The sequence below is a fragment of the Mustela putorius genome, unplaced genomic scaffold, assembly GCF_011764305.1.
Source record: "Mustela putorius furo isolate JIRA1106 unplaced genomic scaffold, ASM1176430v1.1 tig00003875_pilon_pilon_pilon, whole genome shotgun sequence".
NCBI lineage: Eukaryota > Metazoa > Chordata > Mammalia > Carnivora > Mustelidae > Mustela > Mustela putorius.
In genome coordinates this window covers 6,499,234-6,524,422 of record NW_025422026.1, presented here as the reverse complement: position 1 = coordinate 6,524,422, position 25,189 = coordinate 6,499,234, and the positions used below count along the sequence as shown (strand labels likewise).

The 25,189-nt window shown below is 47.5% G+C and overlaps 1 protein-coding gene across 1 annotated transcript in view; it reads left to right on the top strand.

Moving 5' to 3' along the window:
• The window catches only part of ABHD2 (abhydrolase domain containing 2, acylglycerol lipase), a 95,844-nt gene that overhangs the window by 15,278 nt on the left and 55,377 nt on the right, over positions 1 to 25,189 (top strand). Inside the window, exons 2-3 of the mRNA XM_004763767.3 lie at positions 9,294 to 9,390; positions 12,428 to 12,627. Coding sequence (XP_004763824.2) covers positions 12,434 to 12,627 — 194 coding nt within the window. The 5' untranslated portion in view covers positions 9,294 to 9,390; positions 12,428 to 12,433. The remainder of the gene's footprint in view (positions 1 to 9,293; positions 9,391 to 12,427; positions 12,628 to 25,189) is intronic.

Sequence of the window (25,189 nt, the reverse complement as noted above, 5' to 3'; positions counted from 1 at the left end):
TCATGACCGTGAGATCAAGACCCAAGCCAAGATCAAAAGGCAGACGCTTAACCAACCAAGCCACCCAGGTGCCCCGCGGTATAGGTGTTTTAATGCAATGTGTACAGTGATCAGATAGCTTCATGAAAGTGCCTGTCCTTGTAGAAAATTCTAGGCACTCCACAGAGGAAACACCTGGCTTACGGGTTTTTGTTTGTTCTCAGGTAAGGATGAAGTGGTATTTCAGTGGTGGAGAAAACAATTTTGCTGGCAATTTTCCTAAGTGCTTTACCCCTTGGTCCCCAGTGGGAAGGTCAGCTCTGTTCCAGCAGGGCTACCCGCTGAGGGGAGAGGCCAGTCTCCTTTCTGTATTTGAGTCAGGGCCTGTGAAAGGGCTCAGTTAAATGTGCGTGCTTAACTGTGACTCAGTCTCCAGCTATTTTTAGGTTAGTGATTTTCTTTTAGGAAGACTCGTGGGTTAGTAGCCATTCCTGACATTTAAATGTGAGGTTCACATTTGCTCGTATAGAGTAACTTTCCGCTTACTAGGAACTTGTAGGACATTCTCCGAAATTTCAGTAGGTTGAGTATGTGACCGTATGACTTTGTGGAAGAATATGGTTCCATGAAACACTTAACACGTGAGTGGCTTTGCACAAAGAGGCAATCTCAAGGCCTGATTTGCGGCCACAACTCAAGACAATGTTAACATAAATGTATTTAATTACCTGTAAATTCCTCCCCTTCTCTTTACCAAATTGTGTGTAACTTTGGGTGGTCTCTTCATTTTGTATCCCCTGACTTGTCAGAGCTGTTGCCTTGGATCACCAAGGGGCTTCCTCCTTCCTCGCAGCCTTGTCTCCCTCCCCTCAGCCACTTCCCAGCGCCATCATACAAGACGTTGACGGCCACCCAGTCTGATGCGCTGAAGGAGATCTAGTCGAGGTCCGCAGTGCTCAGTGTTCAGAAATAAATAAACTTGTTGGGGCGTCTGTTGGAAACAGGATTGGCCCCATCATTGCCAGGGCTCCCCAGCCCTTCAGACTTGAGGTGGTAACCCTGAGGGCTCCTCCAACCGAACTCTCCTTGGGAGGAGAGCCTGCATGTGCTGAGAGGAGGTTCTGTGAGCTGCTCAGGAGGGGCTCACCGGGGCCTTGGCACCTCACTGTGAGCGAGAACAAGGCCTGAGTCAGCCCAGCTGTCGGAGGGCACGGTTCTGGGTAGACCAGGATGTCCCTTGGCACCGTGGCAGTGAGTGGACGGCTGGGCTTTCTCCTAGCCTCTGCTCTGGGCTTGTCTCTCTCCTGCTGTGGATCTGCTTCTCATTTTTATTTTATTTTGTTATTTTATTATTATTTTCTTCTCTAACTGCCGTGACTTCCTTAGCTAAATGGCAGATAAAATGAGGAAGAACCTGGCCCTCTTCCTCCCTGCTCTCTCCTCCGAGGTGCCATGTGGCCTCCGTCTAGGGCCGACTGTGTTTTTCCTAAGCTGCCACCAACAAGGCTAAACGGACTGGAGTGACAGGAGCTTTTCTTCAGCAATGTGCTGCGGCCTTCCGCCGTCCTTCTGACGCTACTCGCAGGGCCATTTTGAGGAGCAGAGCGTGTCAGAGGGCATCGAGGCGGTGTGTCCGCAGAGCCAAGCCGGGCAAGAGTGGGTTTACCTGCAGGAAGAGTATGGGGGCGAAGGGACAGCGCCTTCCATGGGAAAGGAGGGAACCCCCCCCCGCCCACTGCCCTGGCAGGAGAGAGAGGGCTCCGGGCTGTGCACTGCTGGAACCCCTTTTACCACAGAAACAAGAACACATCTTGGAACGGTTAACAGAACCTGGTGAAGGGCACTTACCATCCAGGGGTTCACTAAGTTCAACATGGTTCCCCGTTAGAAGAATCAAGAAGAGTGTGTCCTGGGGGTATCTGCAGCCTTGGGGGAGGCCCACCCATCACCCAGCCGGTTACTCTGTTGTTAAAGCAGCCCCTCACAGCACCTCTGTGTCGGGTAGGAGAGAGTATCTTTTGGGGTAACTTCTGCCAGATGGGGGTGTTTACTAAGGAGAGCTCAGCAGTGGTGATGGTCCAGCTAATATTTGGGGGCACTTGCCGTATCTGAGGAGGGTTATAAAATACCCTCTCTGGGGGCGCCTGGGTGGTTCAGTGGGTTAAAGCCTCTGCCTTCGGCTCAGGTCATGATCCTAGGATTCTGGGATCGAGCCCCGCATCGGGCTCTCTGCTCTATAGGGATCCTGCTCCCCCCCCACCCCCCATCTATCTGCCTGCCTCTCTGCCTACTTGTGATCTCTGTCTAATAAATAAAATCTTTAAAAAAAAAATAAAATAAAATACCATCTCTGAATCAGCATGTTCAGAGAGGCCCCAGGACAAGCCCTGTAACTGGTGGGGCCAGGAACAGATCCTGGACTAGCTCCTGGCAGGGCCGGGACCTACATGAAATCCCCCTCCACACCAGAGGGAATAGGAAGAGGTTCTTTAAGAGTTTGGTTCGGTTTGGTTTTCCTTAAGAGGTGGTTACCGTGGGACCCACAGAAGTACTGAAGCTTATTCATCAGGTCCGCTTGGGAGGGAGACACCCCCTCCCAGATGCGTCTGTCTCATGGTTTCCACAGGTCCTGGTCCTGGGAGAGGAAAGGGTGGTCTGACAGTTGAATCACAAGGCAAAGAAGCCAAGCCAATATTTGTGCACAGAATCCCGTTTGGATTGTGTTAATAAGTAGCCTGTGAGTGTTCATGTGAGTTAGCTGCTTTGGGTCTGAATTGGCCGGAGCTTGTCTGGGTAACAAGGAACTTTTCAAAAGGCCATGGCGGAGGGTTTCTTAAGCCTGGAAGGGCAGCGGCGGGGACTACTGAGTCATGAGAGTAATTTGGGCTTATTTTCTCACAGTTCTGAGCAAGCCTGAAATCAAAGTGTCATCAAGGCGGGTTCCTTCCCGAGGGCTCGGAGGGACGATCTGTTCCAACCATGCGTTGCTCCTAATTTCTCTTGTTGCTGGCAATGCTTGGCATTCCGAGTCTCGGCAATGCTCTGCCCCAGTCTCTACTTACACCTTTAAAAGTTCTTCCCCCCATGTCTGTGTCTCTGCGTCTAAACTTATTGGTCCTTACAAGAGCACTAGTCCTGGGGTTAGGGCCGACTTTAATCAGTGTGACCCCATCTTAACTTAATTACATATGCCAAGGACCGATTTCCAAAGGAGGTCACATTCACAGGTCCCAGGTGGATGTGAATTTGGGGGGGACACTATGCTTCCCACTACATCACGTAGTGAATTTTCTGGATTTGAGGTCTCTGCCCAGTTTTTTCTTTCTTGCCTCACCGTATGGTTTTTTATCATCATTGAACATTAATATTCTGAGGCTGAAATCATTGCTTAGCCAGGCAGGTGGAAGGAATATGACAGAATCATGGACCTAAATGGCACAGCTGCAAATGTATGGCTGTTTAACTTACTTGAAGGAAGAACAAAGGCCATGAAGGTTGTGATTTTTGGAGTTCTGTTGTTAATGGTTCACAGAGTTAGCTGGCAGGCGGGGTCTGTCTCTTGTTACAGAACCCAGAGAGTTTTTCTTGTCCTTAGCCAAGGACTGCAATTCTATCCCTAGAATTTCAGAAATTTTGAGCTGTGGGAGGGAGACCTTTGGCATTATCTACTTCTAACCTAATCCTCACATTTTCCAGATGAGGCCTTTAGGGCCCCCAGAAAGGTTAAGTGACTTACTCAAGGTCACTGGCTAGGAAGGAGCGGGGCAGGCGCTAGGACCCAGGTCTCAGAATCCCAAGGCTGGAGCTTCTCCCAGCCCAGGAGGGACCCATCTCCCCCAGCATCTGTGTCTCCATCTCAAAATAACCCCCTTAGCCATGGGAGAGCAGTGAGAAGCCAGGCCTTCGCACAGGTGGAAAGACTAGTCAAGCGTGTTGTAGAAACTGAGGCACTAAACGGTCCTGGCCAGGTGGGCGTTTTGTGGTACATTACACCTTGGGTTTCCTTGTTAACGCAGAGACTACGCACAGAATTTTAACTATCAATGACAGCATTTTATGAGTAAGTCCTAAAATGACCGGTGGGAGAAGGGGAGGTGTGCTGGGCTCTGGTGTACAGAGAGCCGCACCCTTCCTTTCACGGAGGTGGGGAGGCGTGGGGGGGCGATACTTCCTTTCCATTCTGCACCCGCCCAGCCCCCCTGCTGTTCTGTGGGACTCCTTTTCCCCACCTGGGCTGCCTGATACTCATATTAATCGCATGTTGCCTGCCCAGGAAAGGGAGAGGGGGCACACGAAATAGTATAATGGCAGCTTACTTTGTTATGTCTGGAACAAGTTCAGAATGTTAATATTTCGTGGCAGGTCGAACTTGGAAAGAGAAAACACCATAAAAATCAAATGCAGCAAGGTAAATTAAAATGCATGTCAAGGGTTTTATTCTGAAATTGCCAGTTAATTAGTGCCTGGTTTTATACACACAGACACACACACGTGTGTGTAGATATATGGATTTAATATGTACATGAAATATATTTATATATAATTCATATAAACTGTACATACACATGCACACACTCACTCTCACACTTACACATATTCCTTCTGGACCCTATACTCAAGACCCAGTTGTAGACCTAGCTGCTCCCTAAGTCCTTCCCTCCTTCATTTTTTTCCTAGATGCATTTATTCTTGTCCCCAAATTTCTAAAGTATAGAGAACCCTGAGATAAACTTCTTTTCGAATGCTCGTGCACTGTTGGCAAGAATGCAAACCGGTGAGGCCACTATGGAAAACAGAATGGAGGTCCCACAAAAAGTTAAAAATAGAACTACCCTATGACCCAGTAATCGCACTACTGTTTACCCCCAAAGTACAAAAACACGAATTCAAGGGGACACATGCCCCCCCTTTATTTATTGCGGCATTATTTACAATGGCCAAGATGTGGAAGCGGCCCAAACATCCATCAGTAGCTGAATGCATAAAGCACATTGGTGTACCTATACATGCAATGAAATACTACTCAACCATCGAAAAGAGAGGATTGTGACTGTTTGCAGTGGTGTGAATGGAGCTAGAGAGTATGATGCTGAGCCAAAGGTCAGTCAGAGAAGCACAAATACCATATGGCTTCACCCGTGTGGAATTTAAGAAACAAAACAAATGAACAGAGGAGAAAAAAAGAGAAACAAACCAAGAGCCAGACTCTTGACTGTAGAGAACACACGGCTGGTGACTGGCTGGGAGGAGGGGGGCTCCATGGGAGAAATCGGGGCTGGGGATGGAGGAGTGCACTTGTGATGAGTGCCAGGTGTTGTCCGGAAGTCAATCACTGCATTGTACTCTTGCAACTAATGCTACACCATATGCGAATTATACTGAGATTAAACTAAACATTTTAAGAAAGATTAACTTCTTTCCTCCCTCTGCTTCACTGTGGTCCAGTGCAATGCTTAGCATCGTGCTAGGCACACAGTAGGTTGCCGGGTCCTTGAGCCACTCAAGTTCAAGGGAAGTGGCCCTGGGGACATGTGGTCGAGCTGCCCCGCTTCTTGGGACTTCTGGTTCAAGCCTCGATCTCTGGACCATAATAATTACAAATCTCTCAGATTATTGCCTTCACTGAACTGAATTCAGTTTAAAACCCTTGATGTTTTTTGAGGGTTGAGGAAATTAATTCTCTAGTGCATTTGCTATTAAAAAACGTTGTAGGAGGACATTGCCTATCACATCTCTCAAGGTCCCCTTATATAAAGTCCCACAGAGGGTTTTTTTTTCCCTTTTTCTCTCTCTTTCTTTTTTTTTAGTGATTCTGTGCCAGAAAAGCCATGTTTCCCCTTGTTATCTGTCTTGCTTTCTGGGATCAGAGTACAATACACATTACCTTTCTTTCTGCTTTGGAGAACCAGGAGATTAACTGGGTTTCCCCTCTTTGCTCTTGTAGTCAGAAAGCTCAGGTCCATTCTAGGCTTACTCACACCCATGATTGTTGTGTGTGTTCTCAGAGGGATTTTTCTCGTCTAGATGTTCATAATTCCTTCTTAGATTTTTTTAAAAGGTTTTACTTATTTATTTGACAGAGCAAGCACACAAGTAGGGGAACCAGCAGGCAGAGGGAGAAGCAGGGAGCCTGATGGGGGGCTAGATCCCAGGACCTTGGGATCATGACCCGAGCTGAAGGCAGACGCTTAACCAACTGAGCCACCCAGGTGTCCCCTTCTTAGATTTTTTTAGTTGTTATTTTAAGGCTTTTTTCTAGTATCGATATTATTGTTATTATTATGAATTTGAATATGAAAAGAAAAAAAAGAAAAATTACCTATACTGTAGTGGCCCAATGACTGTGGTATCCAGAAGATTTGGGTATACAGTATTTCCTCTTCTATCATTAGAAATTGCAGACTAGGGGCACCTGGGTGGCTCAGTCAGTTAAGCATCCTTCTCTTGGTTTCAGCTCGGGTTGTGATCTCAGGGTCAAGCCCCACATCGGGCTCTGCACTCAGCAGGGTGTGCTTGTCTCTCTTCCTCTGCTCCTCTCCCCACATGCATGCTCTCTCTCTTCCTCAAATAAATAAATATCCTTTTAAATTGACAGGAAGAATCTAGAAGTAACAATGGTTTAAACATGGAAGGGATTATTCTGTCCCGTAAAAGAAACCCAGAGGTAGGCAGTCTAGGTCTGTCATGGTGGCCCCATGAAATCACCAGGGCCCCCAGGCTTCCGTCTTTCTACTCTGCTGTCTTCTTAACATGGCTCCTAGAGCAACCTCTAGGTCCCTTCATGGCCCGAGGTGGCTGCTGGGGTTGCAGTCACATCATCTGCATTCCAGGGATACATGAAGGGAAAAGGGTAGAAGAGTTAACCTCCTGCCTTTTAAGGAGGCTTCAGAGACTCAGACCAGCACCTTCAGAACTGGTTAGAATTTCAATGTGGACTCACCTACCTGCAAAGGCAGCTGGGATCTGTAGTTTTTTTCCAGTGGGGCAGGCCCATTTTAGAGGTCTCTTACTAGGAAGAAGGAGAGACTTTGGGGAAGCAGTCAGCCATCTGCCACAATTCTGGGTTTTTCTACACACATTCCCAGTCAGCGTTCTGTTGAAACCTCCTCAAATAGTTTGTGGGAAAAGGCATAGATAGATAAACATCCACTTGAATAACAACAAAATGCACCACATCTTTTTTTTTTTTTTTTTTTTAAGATTTTATTTATTTGAGAGAGAGAGACCATGAGAGGGGAGAAGGGGAAACGATCAGAAGGAGAAGCAGACAGCTGGGAGGTTGACAAAACGCATCACATCGGATGTACCACTCTGTCTTTCCAGAATTTTTTCTATGAATTTATTATTTATATATATACTGATTAATGTAGGTTTTTAATATTCAGTCAGTGCAGACTGATCCGGGGCCAGAGGGATCTTAACACAGGTTTCTCCAATGGTCAGATGGCCACAGGAACCACTCCGGCACCATGAATGATTAAGCAGGCTGGGGGTGGGGTGGGGCTGGGGGGAGGGTCAGTGTTGGGGGCATGATAGGGAGTGGTGGGGACTATGGCAGCACAGAGGTCACAGGCCCTGTCTGGAAGGGGCAGCTCCATCCGTTATTGCCAAGTGAGAACATAAGCTTAATGTTGTCAAATCTTCTCTTTCCCTCTCTGTCTTTTTTTTTTTCCCAAGAGGAACCAGAAATTCAGGGTTTTTTTTTTTTTAAAGATTTTATTTATTTATTTGACAGAGAGAAATCACAAGTAGATGGAGAGGCAGGCAGAGAGAGAGAGAGAGGGAAGCAGGCTTCCCGCTGAGCAGAGAGCCCGATGCGGGACTCGATCCCAGGACCCTGGGATCATGACCCAAGCCGAAGGCAGTGGCTTAACCCACTGAGCTACCCAGGTGCCCAGAAATTCAGGTTTTTATCTAAAGTCCCCTGGTGTTTATAACTTGGCAGCTAATGAACTTAATTTTGTAAAATGCTGGTCAAACACAACGCTATCCCCTGGGCTGCTGACTTTGCTCTTTGGTCCGTTCGATGCTTGTTCTTCGGCTGGCAGCTGAGCCCCAGAAAGGTCAGGTGCCTTGTGATGTGGCTGGAGACTTTGCTCTTCGGTCCCCATCTCAACAAAGCCTGGTCTTCTGTGGCTAATTTGTCTCGGAATATGAAGAAATAATAAAATTTGAGGTTGAGCAAGACTGCTCAAAGGTTAATTGAGTCTCCCCTTCAAGCGGCTTTCATTTACTTTTAAAGTCATTTTGATGTGGTGGAATCCAAGAACCGTGGGCTCAGATCCCAGCTCTGCTGTCACCGCTGTGTGACTGTGCGCAAGCCACTGCTGTCTCCTCTGTGTCTTCTGTCCCTTCAGTTTTCTTTCTTGCCTGCTTCTCCCCCCCTCTCTCTCTCTTTACTTTTCCTCCTTACAAATAGCATGGAGTGGGGGAGAAGAGGAGGGTTTCTGGAGCCAGATATGAATCCTGGTTTCTCTACCTACTAGCTGGGTGGCCTTGCTTGGGCAAGTCACTCAAATTTCCTATGCCTCAGTTTGCCCATCTATGAAATGGGGATAATACTAGTACCTGCTCCGTACGGTGCAGGAAGGATGGCATAGGTAAGTAGCATGGACAGGGCTTGGTGCATATAGACAGCGCCGTAAAAACGCCAGCTTCCCCTCCACCCCACCCCTCTCTGTTTTCAGCTTTGGAAGCCATGTCTTTGCAGCACAGCAGGCCCTGCTCTGGGTCCCCACTCACACAGCACACTTTTAGCTCCTGGCGGCCCTCCACAGCCAGCCCCCAGCCCCGATGCAGACCAGGCAGGCAGTGTGACTTCCCACTCCATGCTTCCAGCGCTCTTCTGCTCCCAGTGCCGGGCTTCCACGCTCTCCTCTCTCTCAGCTCACGTTTCATCTGTCGCCGCTCTGTGTTTGGGAGACAAGGGATGCATCAGCCCACGGCCGTCTCGACCTCAAGCCTTGCTAATAAGTGATTTCCTCGGTCACCCGCATGATAGCTCTCGGCCTTTCTGAAGATGACGTTATAAGATAAATCATGAAAACCATATGCGTGTGCTTTAGCCAGAGTTCTGAATGCAACCGATAACTTGTCCCCGAAACCAGAGAGCCTGTCAGTTTGTGGCTCTACAAAGACGTCCTCTGGCAGGTTTGTTCCAGTGGCCAAGGGCCAAGAGTGTGGCATATGCGTGAAGGAAAGCAATGATCTTTCTCCCCAAAGACCTGAAAGGAAGAGCGACTTAGACTGTGCTTTTATTTTAATTAAATTGCTTCTTTCTTATCTTTTAAAACATGACCGTCCAATCTTTTCAGCTTTTAGGTTAATTTGAATAAGAGATCTGACCCAAGCGGCCCGGCTGTACAACTCTTCAAGGACAATCTTTGCAGTAAAGAGGAAGAAGGGACATAGGTATGTATGGCCCAGACTTTCAGTTTTGTTTCTCCTCCTCACTTCCCCTTATGTTAAGAAGTAGTGAGGGGCGCCTGGGTGGCTCAGTGGATTAAAGCCTCTGCCTTCAGCTCAGGTCATGATTCCAGGGTCCTGGGATCGAGCCCTGCATCGGGCTCTCTGCTCAGCAGGGAGCCTGCTTCCTCCTCTCTCTGCCTGTCTCTCCGCCTACTTGTGATCTCTGTCAAATAAAATCTTAAAACAAACAAACAAACAAAACAAATAGTGAGAGGAAGTGGGGAGGGAGGGACTTCTTTTTAATTCCATAAAATTTCAATTCTTGACCAACAAGGAAACTGGTAAGCCACATGCTGCGTTTCTTGGTTCTCTTTCCAACAAAGGGGACAGGAAAGACCCTGTTACCAGAATCACGTCAGAGAGACTTTAGAACTCCTGCTGGATATTGTTTGGGGCCCTTCAGTCACCAGACTTATACATCCGTATTAATGAACAGCAGCTTCTTGAATTTTCATCATCTGCCAGTTTGATTGACGTAGCCGGGGGGGGGGGGTTCTCCCGTGAGGTGCAGGACCAGAGCTGCGGGGGAAACCCGGGGAGCACTTTGGGTGCTGTGCATGTTTTTAGGCCTCACACCCCATGGAGAACCTGATTAAGTCTGCAGATTGTCCATCTCAGCTTCTTGAGATTGAGCCCCACGTCCGGCTGTATGCTGAGTGAGAGTCTCTTTGAGATTGTCTCTTTGAGATTGTCTCTCTTCCTCTGCCCCTCCCCAGAGCACATGAGCCCTCTCTCATTCTCTTTCAATCAAATAAATAAATCTTTAAATCTGCAGATCCTTGCCATAGAAAACCACATACACACAGGACTTCACATATATATTTCAAGTGGGTTCCCTAGAATCCTATAGGGAAGCCACAGACCTCAAGTTAAGAATCCTGTTTTAGGGGGTTATATATAGCCAGCCTTTAGGGGACATGGCCCCAGGAGTGAGATGACACATCTCCAGAGGTTAAGTTTTAATCCTCTGAAATGAAATTTAAAAATTAAACATTGACATTGAAAATGGACCAAATCAGAAGTTAGGAGTTTTGGGGCGCCTGGGTGGCTCAGTGGATTAAGCCGCTGCCTTCGGCTCAGGTCATGATCTCAGTGTCCTGGGATCGAGCCCCGCATCGGGCTCTTTGCTCAGCGGGGAGCCTGCTTCTCTCTCTCTCTCTCTCTCTCTCTCTGCCTGACTCTCCGCCTACTTGTGATTTCTCTCTCTGTCAAATAAATAATAAATAAAATCTTTAAAAAAAAAAAAAAAAGAAGAAGAAGAAGTTAGGGGTTTTTGTTTTTGTTTTTTAAAAGATTTTATTTATTTATTTGACAGAGATCACAAGTAGGCAGAGAGGCAGGCAGAGGGAGAGGAAGGGAAGCAGGCTCCCCGCTGCGCAGAGAGCCCAACTCAGGGCTCAATCCCAGGAGCCTGAGATCATGACCTGAGCCGAAGGCAGAGGCTTTAACCCACTGAGCCATCCAGGCAGGCACCCCCAAAAGTTAGGTTTTAAGGCAACTGTCAGATCATAAAGGGTCAAAGGTTGATACAGCTGAAAACGTATTTTGATTCAAAATCATGTGGGATACATTTTTTTTTAATTATTTTCTTGCCCCCATAGTAGAAGGCTAGTTGAGGCCTGATCTTTGATTGACTTTCCTCACGGAGTTGGAACCCCTGCCAGAGGCCATCGGCAGTATGGTCAGTCCTCTATTTGCCAACGTCACTTTGATCTTAGGAAAGGCTTTCTCAGACCCCACTGGCCTCGCTGGCGGTCTGTAGAGAGTTCATTCAGTCATGTCCCATGCACGTTTTCGAGAGATTGTTTTGTCTTGCCAGTCCTGGCTGCACTGTGGGCCACCAGAGTTCCCGTGCTGACTGTTTTTAGCAGAGGCTACCTGACACCATTCCAGGGAAGCTATTGCCATAGCTACCTCGGCTGTGAGTTACCATTTTCTCCTTTTCGTTCAGCTCGTGGTTTCCCTGATTTTTAAGGTGACAGCTAACGTTCTGCTTTTCTGCTAAGCAGCAAGGAAAAGACTGGGTTTTCGTTGCTGTTGCTTCTGTTGTTTTTGATGTTTGGTTTTATGTGTTTGGAAGGGGTGTGTGTGTGTTGTGTATAAGGTAAAGCTACCTCAAAAGATAAAATATCAGGAGAACTTGGGGAAAAGCCAGACCTGCATACACATTCTCTACACCCCCAATTTTTAATTTTGGACTAATGGCTATCGTCCATGAGGATGGGGAAAGAAGTTGGCTGAGTTCCATTTCACACTGCCTGAAACCCAGGATCAAGGATGGCTGCCCCCCCGCCCAGGTGGAGTCTGAACTTGTCTCTAGCACTGGGGCTGCCCCTTCCCCCCGCCTCCAATGAGAGCAGATGGCAGAGTCAGGCCCTGCTTGCTTTGTCTCCCAGGCTGTAAACATAGTGCTTCACACACACCTGGTACAGAGCCACTCAGGGCTGCTAGCCCATGGAAATCAGGGGATCACCTCCTGTCCAGCTTGAGCCTCTTGGACTGGACTTGTTTCCCTGCTATTAATCTTTTTTTTTTTTAAGATTTTATTTATTTATTTGGCAGACAGAGATCACAAGTAGACAGAGAGGCAGGCAGAGAGAGAGGAGGAAGCAGGCTCCCTGCTGAGCAGAGAGCCCGATGCGGGGCTCGATCCCAGGACCCTGAGATCATGACCTGAGCCGAAGGCAGAGGCTTAACCCACTGAGCCACCCAGGCGCCCCTTAAGGACACTATTCTCAGCATTTTCTAGTTTGCTCATCTTCCAAGTGCTCACCAGATTAGAACCAAACCAAACCTTACCCAGTTTGTCAGTGCACGAGACTGTGATTTGGGTTGTTGCCAGTCCTCTGGTGGCTTGAAGGCCATGAAGGCAAGTCACCCTGGGTGGCCCTATGGACATACCCAGATTGTGACATGTCACCGCGGGCTCTGCCTTTCCTCCCTGTACTTCTAACCCTAGATGTGGGCTTTTGCTCCCCAGCTCAAGATGAATGCCATGCTAGAGACCCCCGAGCTCCCGGCCGTGTTTGATGGGGTGAAGCTGGCGGCCGTGGCCGCCGTGTTGTACGTGATCGTCCGCTGTTTGAATCTGAAGAGCCCCACCGCCCCGCCTGACCTCTACTTCCAGGACTCGGGGCTCTCGCGCTTTCTGCTCAAGTCCTGTCCTCTTCTGACCAAAGAGTGAGTAGACCTCACGCCCACCGTGTGCCCCCCACCCCCTGCTGGTCTGTTTGGCTGGTACAGCATTCAGAGAAGACTCCTCTCATGTTGTGTCCCTAAGGCATCCATGTAAAGTAGTGTCTTTGGTGTTAAAATAGCCACGGTCTCCATACAAGCCTGGTGGTCAAATCCTGGAGGGGAGGGGAGGGGACAGGGGGAGCCCTTTGTTGCCTGGAAACATCCCTTTTTCCACGGACTTGCAGAAAGCAATAGTCATTTTTAGGTAGATACAGAAAACTTGGACAGTGTTCTAGCCCTTTCTCAAGTGCGCTGTTGCCAGTCCTAGGGCAGGGGAACTATCCTTCCCTAAAATAATAAGCAAGAATAAAAAAAGCACAGATTTACGGGTTGGGTACTCTCCATCTGCATTACTGAAAAACGTACTAGACATCGGCTAAGAGAATACTTGAATTGTGAGGGACCCAAGTTTCTCTGTGAAGCCCCAGAACCATATTTTGGAGGGGGCGAGGGTGAGCACTGCTTCTGAGAGAGGAAATGCTGTGGTGAAGTAACGGGAATCTTCATTCTCTGTCTCCCCTGTTTCCTAGAGGTGCGTGGTTGAATTTTTCCCTGTTGATGTTCTCTGAATAATTCTGTCTTCTCTCGGGGCTCAGGGCCAGCCTGGGGCATGAAGCATGAAGTATTCCCTGCCGCCCTGGGTCTGAATTCCTTCCTCCTCGCTCATTGTTGCTGCTTCACTGTTTGTGTTTCTTCAAACAGATGACGTTCTGCCAGGCTTGCCTTTAGATGGGAGCTTCTTCTAGAACTGTCTTACTAAATGGTGTCCCCTCAGCATGAGGACGAAACTTGGTGGAGTTTCTGAGACTCAATGGATAGTAATAGGAACTTTCCCCTTCTCCTGATAGAACCTTTCACCCCCTCTAGGGGGTTGGTGGCATCGGGTCAATGATTGTCTTCTAAGAGTGGACAAGTGCCCAGCAGATACATCTGGGAGTTTGGGTTCTTGCTTTGTCTTGTGCAATCGTCTAGTTGGTTTTCACATGCTCTTAGCCAAGGGCAAAGAGCTGCCGTCGTGGGCTTTGGGTGTTTGGGGTGTTTGTGTGGAGTTTTTTTTTTACTTTTAACAGCAATGCCAGGACTCAAAAGTTATTATTATCAAGTCGAGAGTGATGTGTAACTCTGTCACGTTGCCTAATACTTGGGAGTGCCATGTACGGTATAAATGTCATCATGTTGACTTTTGAACTGCCCCTGCCAGGGGGGCTGCCCATCACCATGCAGGTCGAGTAGCCCCACAGCCGGGCATGAGGCCAGGGGTTCTTACTCAGTAGTGTACACACTGACAGAGCTCCTCACCACACGGGGGTGTGCAGAATCTATACGTTTTCCACATCTGCCAGCATTTTTCTTTACTGCTTGATTTAGAGAATTCACTAGTCCAGACTGGCAAGTGATACTTGCACCTGCTCTCACATTGAGTGGGACCCAGTTAGACCCAAGTTCCTTGGCTATCCCATTTTTAGAGAAAAAAGCAAAAGTATTGAGTCAACATGTACATGAAGAGTGTGGATGAGTACAAAGTTCTACCCAGCATGGGTTCCTGAGTCACCGGGGGAAGCCACGGAAAAGTGGCAGTTGTCTGATCCCCAGAAAATCATCACGGATGGTCTGATCCCATACTAATTGTTCAAAGTTTAAAAAAAAAGTTGATTATGGCAGGTTTTTACCTCTTTTCATGTTTTCCTTTAAAAAACAACCCAGAAATATTAAATCCAACAGTTCTCTGTGTTCTTTTTCTGCCCTAGCACACTGTCTCCCTGAGCCTGAGGTGCTGGTATAGTGCCACATGGTGAGATGGCCCCACCCACTCCCCTGATCTGGCAGTGTGTCCCTGGCCACAGATGTCTTTGAACCTCATGGCAGTGTCCATCCCTGTTGTTAACCAGTCACCCGCTCCCTCCTGGTAAAACCCAAATAGGGAAGGATGGAGATCAGTGTCAGTTACTTAGCTATGGTTTGAAGGGAGGTGCAAAGGGACAAGGTGCCTAGAAATTGTTTCCTTCCAAGACCCGTCCCTTTCAGCATGTTGGAACATTACTTAGCTAAATTCTAAACAGACAAGCTCTTGGACTTGAGCATGACAAATGAACAAAGGACAAAAGGATTCACTATTTCTCCTCCATCTTTTAACTAACCTCTTGTTTTATTATTATTATTATTATTTTTAAGTAGCCTCCATACTGGAGCCCAGTGTGGGGCTCAAACTAACGACCCTGAACTCAAGACCTGAGCTGAGATCGAGAGTCAGATGCTTAACTGACTGAGCCGCCCAGATGCCCCAACAAACCTCTCTTTTTTTTTTTTAAGATTCTAATTTTAGGAATAACTATCTCCTGCCCTCATGTAGCTTATCAGCAGAATGTTTTCATGTTACCCTCTTTTGTCCTCATTCCTGCATTTTGAATTTGTTGCGTGTCTCTTGGAGACATTATGCATTTAAGCTTCTTAGCGACTTTGAGGTTGGACTCATTTTTCCTTTCATTTTGAGGAAACTTCCCAGGAGAAGAGAAGATAACTGAATCCAGCATTAGTCCCCCTCTCACCCATGGGGTGATGGACAGATTCTTGTCAGGATATAGAGGGAGAGAAGGGAGCAGCGAACAGCAAGGGGCTGGCCCGAGATGAGAGTCTTTAGCAGGAGGAGCCCCGGAGTGGCCTTCCAATTCCCACGTGACCCTCTTTCTATTTTAATCACTCTGTCAGAAGCCACTATCTTTGAAGTTCTCTCTCTGTGTCACATTTCTGTAATGGCCTCTCATATATTTGAAACTGAGGACAGGAAACATGTCTGTTATGGGTAAAAGTGCTTTTCCTGAGACTTTGAAGATTTTTTTTTTTTTCCCTAGAGGAAGCCTGTCTGCAACCTCACAAACAATCGTCTGGGCTAGAAAGTTCAGTTAACTGATTTACTGCAAGCTAATGGTGTTACCCAATAACGCTGACTGAAGGCAGCTGCTTATCAAGACCTATGTGTGGTATCAGAGCATATCTCCGTGCTGCTCTGGTATAGGGGAAAAAAAAAAACTGATGAAAGGTGAAGATTGAAAACATGTTACGAGAATAAGGATTTTTCCCCTCCCGTTCAGCATTAAAGTTAGTTTTTGAGTCTATTTCAAGATGGTCTATCCAAAGATACATTAGAAATGCATCTTTTTTCTTTAATTTTTTATTCTTTAGAAATGCATCTTTTAATGTCTGGAGGAAAACTGTTCTTACATGGGATGATGTGTCTCTTGTTCACTTAGCAACAGATCAATATTTACCTAGTGATTCACTTTTTTTGTTCTCCAGAAATGTTTGCTTTCAGTGGAGTAAGCAGACTAAAGCTTGGCTTAGAAATTATGAGAAAATCTAGATGATGCTGCAAATGTCCACTTTTTTCTGAATTAAAAATTTAATGCAGATTCATTTTCTAAAACTGAAAAATAAAGCACATGAAAATCGTCAGTTAATTCTCCTACTCAGAGATATATCCCATTATTACTTAGGTGATAATCCCTTTGGGTCTCTTTGTTCTACAGATGCACCCTCTCCCCTGCCCAGAGCAGGGATCTGTATGTGTTGGGTGGCCTGCTTTATGCCATGGATATTTGCCCACAATGCTATGTATGTTCTAACATTTGATTTTTAATAGCTGCAGAATTCGGTCAACCATTCAAATTTCCTAATGGTTGTTGGCAGCAGTGGTGTAGACAAAAAGCCCTGAATTGAAATTTGGACTAGAATGGAAACCTAGGTCTTCTACTTCTAAACTAGCCACAGAAACCTGGACGTAATGACAGCCCTCCTTGCCCTTGGTTTCCTCCTGTGTAAACTGAAACAGGCAGCACGCGGGTGATGTCCTTTAGCACGAGTAACCTGAGTCTAGTACCACTGTTGTCACCGAGCATCAGATAAGTCCGCTTAGATGAAGGACCCTGGGGCTGGGGTCGTGGCTACAGAGTAAGGACAAGAACCCAAAGAGAAGGATTTCTTATGTATCTGCCCCCTCCTATTTCCATCCCCCTTTTTTTTTTCTTTAAGGATCTTTTTTCCCCCCAGTCTTTTTTGTGCATACATGTTTATTATTTAACAAAATGAATTGATACTATAGAAACTGTTCAGCAGCTTGAAAATTTCAATTAGAAACATATTGTGTAAAAAATTCCATCGATAACTTAAAATAATGCCATTTCATCATATAAAGCGTCATATTTAACCAGTTTCCTCTTTTACTAAGCATTTGTTCTTCCATTTTTAAATCTTTGGAATTATAACCATTGCTGTGGTAAATGCATATATAGATCTGATTGCTTCCTAGAGTAAATTCTTTTTAATATATTTGCTATATAAAAAGATATGCTTAGTTGAAGGAATTTTACATAAGTTGCCAGACTGTTTTCCCGAGAAATATTCACAGGTTATAAGCTCAGCAGCATAGCTGGTTTCTCTTTTCTTCATATGGTAACCTCTGTTTTCTCGTCTGCAAAACAGGAATAATGATAGTAATACAATCCTTTCCCACTTCCTAGACTGTTGGGAAAACAGATTGCAGTAGTATGTGAAAATGGCTTATATAAAGAATTAGAAGCTTGAAGTTCCAAGGTCCTGGTAGAGTTTTTTTCAGTAACCCGCCATTCTGTGGCTTCCTGTGGCTTCCTTCAGCCTCTGCTGGAGTTACCCCCATGCCACTGACTTCCTATGTGCTAGATATGGGGCCAGACACTTTATATTCAGCACAGATAAGAGAGTCTAAAAAGATGGTATGGTAGCCCACTCAACAAGTCAGCTTATGCCATTACATCTCTGATTTATCTACTTTATCCTTCAAGCTCCACATGCCTTGTTAATTGGAAATAACATCTCCCCTCCCAGATTTTCCAGCCGGCTCTGTGTAAGGCCCAGAAAAACCCAAGGGGTTATGTCATCTAGAGGAGGGGGATGGGTCATTCCCTCTCTTTATGTGCTCTGACTACAAAGGGTATTTGGAGCTATCATTTACACAGAGTGCAATGTACAAACCCAAAGTATATGACTGGGGACCTTTTGCATGACTAGTCACCTGTGTAACTACCACTCCCTTGGGCTTTTACAGGAGTGTCCTGAGTCACCTCCTCGCCTCTGCCCCACCCTTGTGTCACCATACCACTTGAATGGGCTTCCTCGAGCAGGCCAGCACTCAACACACACTGCGGGCTGACCTCAGCCTGTCTGGTCACCTGTGGCATTGTCCCATTGCCCACTGAGTGCCTGCCTCCTGAGCTCCTGCTCCGGGCGATTCCCAGATCTCCTCCTTTCTCTCTCCCCGAAAGTGCCTCTTCTCCTGTAAGAAAATCTTAGCGTCTATTCTGGGGAACTTGCCCTGATTTCTCCCCAACCCCTTCCTTCTTCTTATCCATGTGTTTTCCCGACCTGTAGACTCTGTGTCCATTTAGCACATCCTGCCTTGTTTTGTGGGAATTCGTGTCTATCACTTTTTCTTCTTCGGTAAAGAAGGTATATCCCAAATGCAGAGCCACCCTCTTGCATCCCAGGATCCCTAGCGCTCCCAGATCTTAAGTATAATATTAGCCTTTGGGTCTTTTGTTTTCCATCCTTTGGCGTAGGTGTGGGCTGTTCCCACTTGGGCGAGTGCCTTATGTGACTGGGCGGGGGAAACCACACTGCTGTCCCCACCCACGCAGCCAGCACTGCCCAGGGGTACAGGCCCTCCAGGGAATCGGGTATGCCTTGAGCTCTGATGGACTCTTATTTTGGGGAAGTCCCTTTTTTGTTTCTGAGAGCAGATGGATTGTTGTTTGGGTCTTAAATTAAAGCAGGGCAACCCCAGATATGCACAGAGGCACTTTACAGCCTCCACCCTTCCCTTGGGCCTCTCAAAGTTTCCAGCAGCAGGCCTGTGTTAGGAAGTGAAGATAGGAAACAGGTGCCCCATCTCTGGAAGCCTGCTAGTGAAATTTACAGATTCCCTATGGGAAGCCAGGCTTCTGGATTTTTCCCTCCGGAGCAAGCCTATCGGTGTAGGTCCTGGTCTAGCTGAAGATGAAGTCATTTCATTGGACCGTGGTGGAGCACTTAGCTAATAGACCAGCCGAGAAAGAGAGACTTGAGGTGCTTTTCCTGGGCACAAGAGACATCCAGGAGCCCCTGGAGGGTCTGGACAAGGGAAGCAATGTGATCAAAACCACAGGTACATGTTCGTGGGCTCTTCCTTTCCTGGGGACTAAAACATAGTAGCTTTCTTCTGCCACCTGCGTTCAGAAGAGCTGGGTGTTATTTATTGTTCTCCGTGGGGGTGAGGTACCTGAGACGTGGGGACGAGGGCCCCATCCATTCCAAACTGAGCTGCAAGTCAAAAACCGTAGCTGACTGTACGTGTGTGGTGCCCTCCCTGCGCCCTTCCTCTTTGAGGCTGCTGCAGAAATTCGGGAGAGAATGACAGAAACGTCATGACCTTTCCATAGACAGTTCATGGGTACGTGTTCTGTACTTTGCCCAGTCTCCTCTTCCCACTCACTGGAGCACAAATTTCAAACAAGAATCCTGTTGAACTGGGTAATTAGTCCCCATGTTTGGTTTCCTGCCCTGAGTCTTGGTTAAACAACACCTGGGGATTTACTCCTCCAAGTATAAAACGAGGATGTGTTGTTGAATTTTTTTTCTTCTTCTTTTTTTAAGAGAGGGTGGAGACAGGTAGAGGGAGAGAGAGAATCTTAAGCGGGCTGTACGCCCAGTGTGGAGCCCAACGCAGGACTCGATTTCACAACCCTGAGATCATGCATGACCTGGGCCGAAATCAAGAATCAGAGGCTTAACCAACTTAGCTACCCAGGTGCCCCAAGAAGGGTCTTTTTTTTTTTTTTTTTTTTTTTAATTTGACAGAGATCACAAGTAGGCAGAGAGGCAGGCAGAGAGAGAGGAGGAAGCAGGCTCCCCACTGAGCAGAGACCCCAGACTTGGGGCTCAATCCCAGGACCCTGAGGTTATGACCTGAGCCGAAGGCAGAGGCTTTAACCCACTGGCCCAAGAAGGGTCATTTTTAAAAACTTTTTCATTGTACAAACTTTCCAGAGGCACTCTATTTTTTACTTGGTTTCTGTACCACTCTGCTTCCTAATTATTCCTGAGACAGCAGAGAAGATCTGCTTTTGATTTTTCTCTCAAACAGTATCCGTTCCATCCCCATTGCATACATCTTCTACTTCATAACAGTATTCATTTTTCTTGTATCTACCCCCCAACAAAAGCCTGATTCTATATATGAAGACACTATATTTGTCACAGATGTACAAGATACCTAATTTTTATGTACCAAGGACATATTAAATAATCAGAGGGGCACCTGGGTGGCTCAGTCGGTTGAAAATCCGACTCTCTTTTTTTTTTTTTTTTTTAAGATTTTTATTTATTTATTTGACAGAGAGAGATCACAAGTAGGCAGAGCGGCAGGCAGAGAGAGAGGAAGGGAAGCAGGCTCCCTTCTGAGCAGAGAGCCCGACGTGGGACTTGATCCCAGGACCCTGAGATCATGACCTGAGCCAAAGGCAGCGGCTTAACCCACTGAGCCACCCAGGCACCTGAAAATCCGACTCTTGATTTCAGTTCAGGTCATGATCTCAGCGTCATGAGATCGAGCCTTGCGTGGGGCTCCATGCCCAGCTGGGAGTCTGGTTGAGATTCTCTCTCACTCTGTCCCTCCCCCACTCATGCACATTCTCTCTCCCTCTCTCTCAAATAAATACATAAATAAATAGAAGTACAGTACAGAGAACAGCACTAATTCAGATTGCTCTGATAGTGCAGCGTACGGAGTTATTAAAGACCCTCCACTCCTTGCATTTTCCTTCCTTGCCTCCTCTCGTAAGGCTGTTTGCAGCGGTGGCAATGCCAGCGGAGACGTTAGGGCCAGGGGCTTGGGGACGGACACCTGACGTTTGCCGTCTTCACTAAAACACCGTGTAAACGCAGCTTCGCACACTCCCTTCCAGTCAGATTGCCACCGCTGACCCCTCCTGGGTGGAAATTCTGGAGCCAGTGCCGCTTATTTATAGTGAGTTCAAGTTGAAAAGAATTTCATTATTTTGGGCTTAAAGTCCTCTTAATTCCCTCTTGTTCAGAGACATTCCAGATCGGATTTAGAGCCTTCCTCCTTGGCTGAACAGAAAGCTTTGTGCTTTTTATAGGATAAACTCCTAATTGCCACGTGACTTAATTCCATTGACCTGACGTTACCCATTTTAAGAACTGCGCAAATATTTCCTTAGTTGCTTGAGCTGAACCATTAACAACTGCTAAGGGGACCCGTGGCGCCCCCAACGTGCTCCTTATCCAGGCTCCAGCCCTTCCGAGCACATTTACAATCTACATTGTCAAAGAGCACCTGAAAGATGGAAGATTAGTGATGGTCACATCAGTGAGGTCACATTTTCGGGTGACTTCATCTTAAAATTGCTTGTCTTTCTAATGAAAGGGCCGTAATTTAAATTCATTTGGAAAGAGGCTCATCATCGTCCATGTGCCTTGCCCTTCTTAAAGCGATTACTTCCAGTTTCCAAGAATTTATGACCAACCCCTTGCCATATTGTCAGGGCTCTACCATGTCCTTTAAAAAGCAAAAAGGCATGTGCTACCACTGACGCCGTCACCCGGAGTTAGCCCCAGCACCTGCAGATGGGGCGATGGGCCCCTGCTCTGAGTAAACCTGTCCCATCGCTGTCACCCCACCTTCCAGTCCTTCCCAGACTAGGATCCAGGGTCCATCTCTGCCCACCAGTCACCCTTAACTTCACTTAAACTAGTTTATTAAACCAAACTTAACTCCATAGGACTTGCCAGGGATCAGATCCGTTCTGTGGTCCTTCTCAACTGGGCTGAAAATTGGCCCAATATCCAGGAGCAGGAAATGGACCTTATTTTCTAGAAAGTCTCAACGTTTCTAAGCGTGGCCACCTTTTATCGGCTTCTCATGTTCTGTTTGACCCTGTAAATTCAGTGGTTACCAATTTCGATCCCACACCGTTCTTTTTCTCTGCCCACTGCCCGGCACATCCCCCTTCATTATGACAGATAGTGCACTTCATACCGTAGGACAGTATCTACTTTAAAAAAAAAAAAAAAATTTAAGGGGGAAGCCTGGAGTGACCCAGAGATCAAGACCGGAGCCCAAAGCAGGAATTAATGCTCAACCTACGAGGCCACCCAGACGCCCCAGAACAGTACCCACTTCATGGGTGGAGTACAGTTAAGACAGGATTGTGGACAGAGTTTTCTAGAGGTCGAGTGGGTGGGAGCACTGCCTCCAGGCAGCCGTGGGGCCAAGAGCTGACCGCAGTCTACACACCGTCCTCGTCAGAAGCGCACAGACAGGAAGTCCCGCCCTCCTCCACAGCCTGGAGAGTAACTTCCCTTCAGGCGGGGGCTGTGGGGGGCACAGCCCTTCAGATCACAATCTACTAGGTGGCAGAGTATTTACTCAAGAAGGAATTTAAAAAAAAAAAAAAAGGAATTTTCTGGGGTTTCTAAAGGAAATCTCGTGGATTTCTAAAGAAATTTCTTTTTTTTTTTTTTTTTAAGATTTTATTTATCTGACAGAGATCACAAGTAGGCAGAGAGAGAGGGGAAAGCAGGCTCCCTGCTGAGCAGAGAGCCTGATGTGGGGCTTGATCCCAGGACCCTGAGATCATGACCCAAGCTGAAGGCAGAGGCTTTAACCCACTGAGCCACCCAGACACCTTCTGAAGAAATTTCTAAATTTCTAAACTTATAAAGAAATCTCGTGAAGAAATCTCGTGGATCTTCCCCTCCACGAGATCCTAGGAAATGAAGGTTTTACTGCTACAGAAAGTTCTAATCCTTGATGGGTGGATATTTGGTGCGATTGGATGCGATCCCCCCCACCCCCGCCCTGCTGTGGTCACCCCAGATGACTATCCGCCAGGGCCATGTGCTTCCCAGAGCTGTTCCTCTGCCCAAGGTGGCCGCCTGCATTGCGGGTCGCCATGAGTCACGGAAATGAGTCAGCCCTGGTGGCAGCTTTGGAACCATCCTAAAACTGGCCCGTGTCAGTTTCTAATCATGGAATGAGGGCTCTCAGTCAGCCTGGGTGCATGGCATCACACCAGACGGCTTCCCTTTGGAGGTAGCCATTAAAAGAGGCCTTCACCCAGAGCATTGGGAAATCTTGCCTGGAGGTTGGTGGTCGATCCAGAACCATCTGTGGCCTCCTGGGAAGGAGCTCACCTATTTCTCCCCCTTTCCACCAGCTCCTAATGCCATTGCCGCAACCAACGTGACATGTCTGTCACTTGTAGCACCAGATTCTCCTGCTGGCAAGACCCCAAACTGGTGTTTTGGGCCGGATCACAGAAGCTTGAACACAAATTCCTTATTAATATGAACTGAGAAAGTGTATTGCACTTGAATTTGAAATCTGCCAAACCACAGCAGTTGGGACTTTTCCTTCCTTAGCATTTCAGTAAAGGAAGATTCCTCTCAGTGACTAGTAGACATATATATATATTTTTTTTAAAGATTTTTTTTTTGTTAGAGACCACAAGTGGACAGAGAGGCAGGCAGAGACAGAGAGAAGGGGAAGCAGGCTCCCTGCTGAGCAGAGAGCCCGATGCGGGGCTCGATCCCAGGACCCTGGGATCATGACCTGAGCTGAAGGCAGAGGCTTTAACCCACTGAGCCATGCAGGCTCCCCGCATATATTTTTAATCTATAGTTACCTGCTCTTCCAGTCTGTTCACCGTGTGGAGATCACACTCATCCCTCCCACGCACACGTAATCCTTTTTCTCATATTTCTACTTTCCGTGTCCATCAAAATCCTGTCCATCCCCCTCGTAATGCCTTTTCCAGAACTCTCTAGCCCTTACCCTGTGCTCCCACCTGACGACAGGAAGATACGTGATGTCTTCCCACGTGTGTATCTCCCGTCAGGTCAACTCTGTTCTGAGAGGCTTCAAGAAACAACTATCTTAAAATTTTTTCCATTCTCTATGGCCGCTACATCACACACATTGAGTGCACACTATTGTGTGGCGGTAGTTTTGGTAGGAACCCGTGTGCTGGGGTGTCAGAACGAGCAATTCCGTTAAATGCTCAAGGAGTTTAGAGAAAGAGGGAATTGGTACTGAGGAGGCTTGGATGTTGAGGTTTTGGGTGACCCTGCGAGATGGGTTGGTTTGGATGAGTGGGGCAACCTGAGAGAAGGTAGAGAGGTCAGCGTGAGCAGAAGCCGACGGAGTCGGTCATTTAAACAAGCACTTCTGGTGGAAAACCAACTTGGCTCTCCGGCCCAGCACTCCGCATCTACCCACTTTTCTTTCTTCCTTGTCAGCCTTCCAGGTAGCCTGCTTGGGTAATGACTTGGCTCACCCACTCGCCCTCTAGAAAATGACAGTGATTTGTCACTGGTTGGCCCCGACCCCACAGCCACTCTGTTCCTCCCCCACAGCCTCCAGATCCACGGATCTTCCTTTGACTGGACTCCAACCATCCCTCTTATGATTCCTAAAGATCTTCTCGGTGCTCTTTGTGTGGCCTTTGGACCTGCCACTCTCTCTGGCCTTTGCTCTCTGTGCCCTTGATCTTGTTTGCTTATGTGCTCTGACCCCACCACCAGCTTGGTCTCCATAGCAGCTTCCTGCCAGCTCCTGGCCTAGGCCCTATGTCATGATGTGCTGTGACAAGAGCTGTCTGATTATAGCCGAGAGCCTGGGTCTTTGGGGGAGAAAGAGGTCAGATCACACGGGGGCTCGCATTTCCAGGAAGGACGAGTTTGGATGTGATCCCATGAGCACTTGTGGCCTTAGGAAGGAATGGGAGTCAGTAGGTGTGGCGGATAATGGAATGTCCATGGATGTTGGGAGAGAGGGCTGACTCACAGACAGTGTGAAGGCTACAGAGCAGCTAAGAGAGGAATAGGTTGATGAGCAGGAACAGACAAGTCACAGGGAAGCTGCCTTCTGAGGGAAATTGTGGCATGTGGGCAGGTGGGCAGGCGTGAATGTGGCGGCAGAGCTCAGGTGTGAGCTGAAGGCCAGACACGCGGGTTCCAGATCAGCCGCCAGCCACGGAGAGCGGAGGGAGACTGAGGACTGGTGGCTATGGCAGGGTAGGGTGAGAGGAAGAGCTGGTGAGGGTTCAAAGGGCAACCAAGAACCTTGAGTGTCCCAGCAGCCAGAGAGGGAAGGCATCAAGCACAAAAAGTCAGGAAGGGCGAGGGCAGGCCAGAGGCCTTCGGGCTGGCCCAGCAAGATGAGGGGATTTTGAGGCTGACTGCTCCGAAGTAGGGTGAGGAGAGAAGTCAGCTCAGAGCCACCAAAGAAATGGGTGTAAAAGCTGAGGGAGGAAGGAGAAAGCCGGGAAACTGGCTGAAAAGAAAACCAGATGGGGTGAAGTTGGCAGCACTGTTGCGAAGGGGGGAGGGGGAAGTTAGCTACCCAGAGTCCTGGCTCTGCCCCCCACTGGCGGGGTCTCTACATCTTCACTTGTAAAATGGGGGTCATAGCACTCCG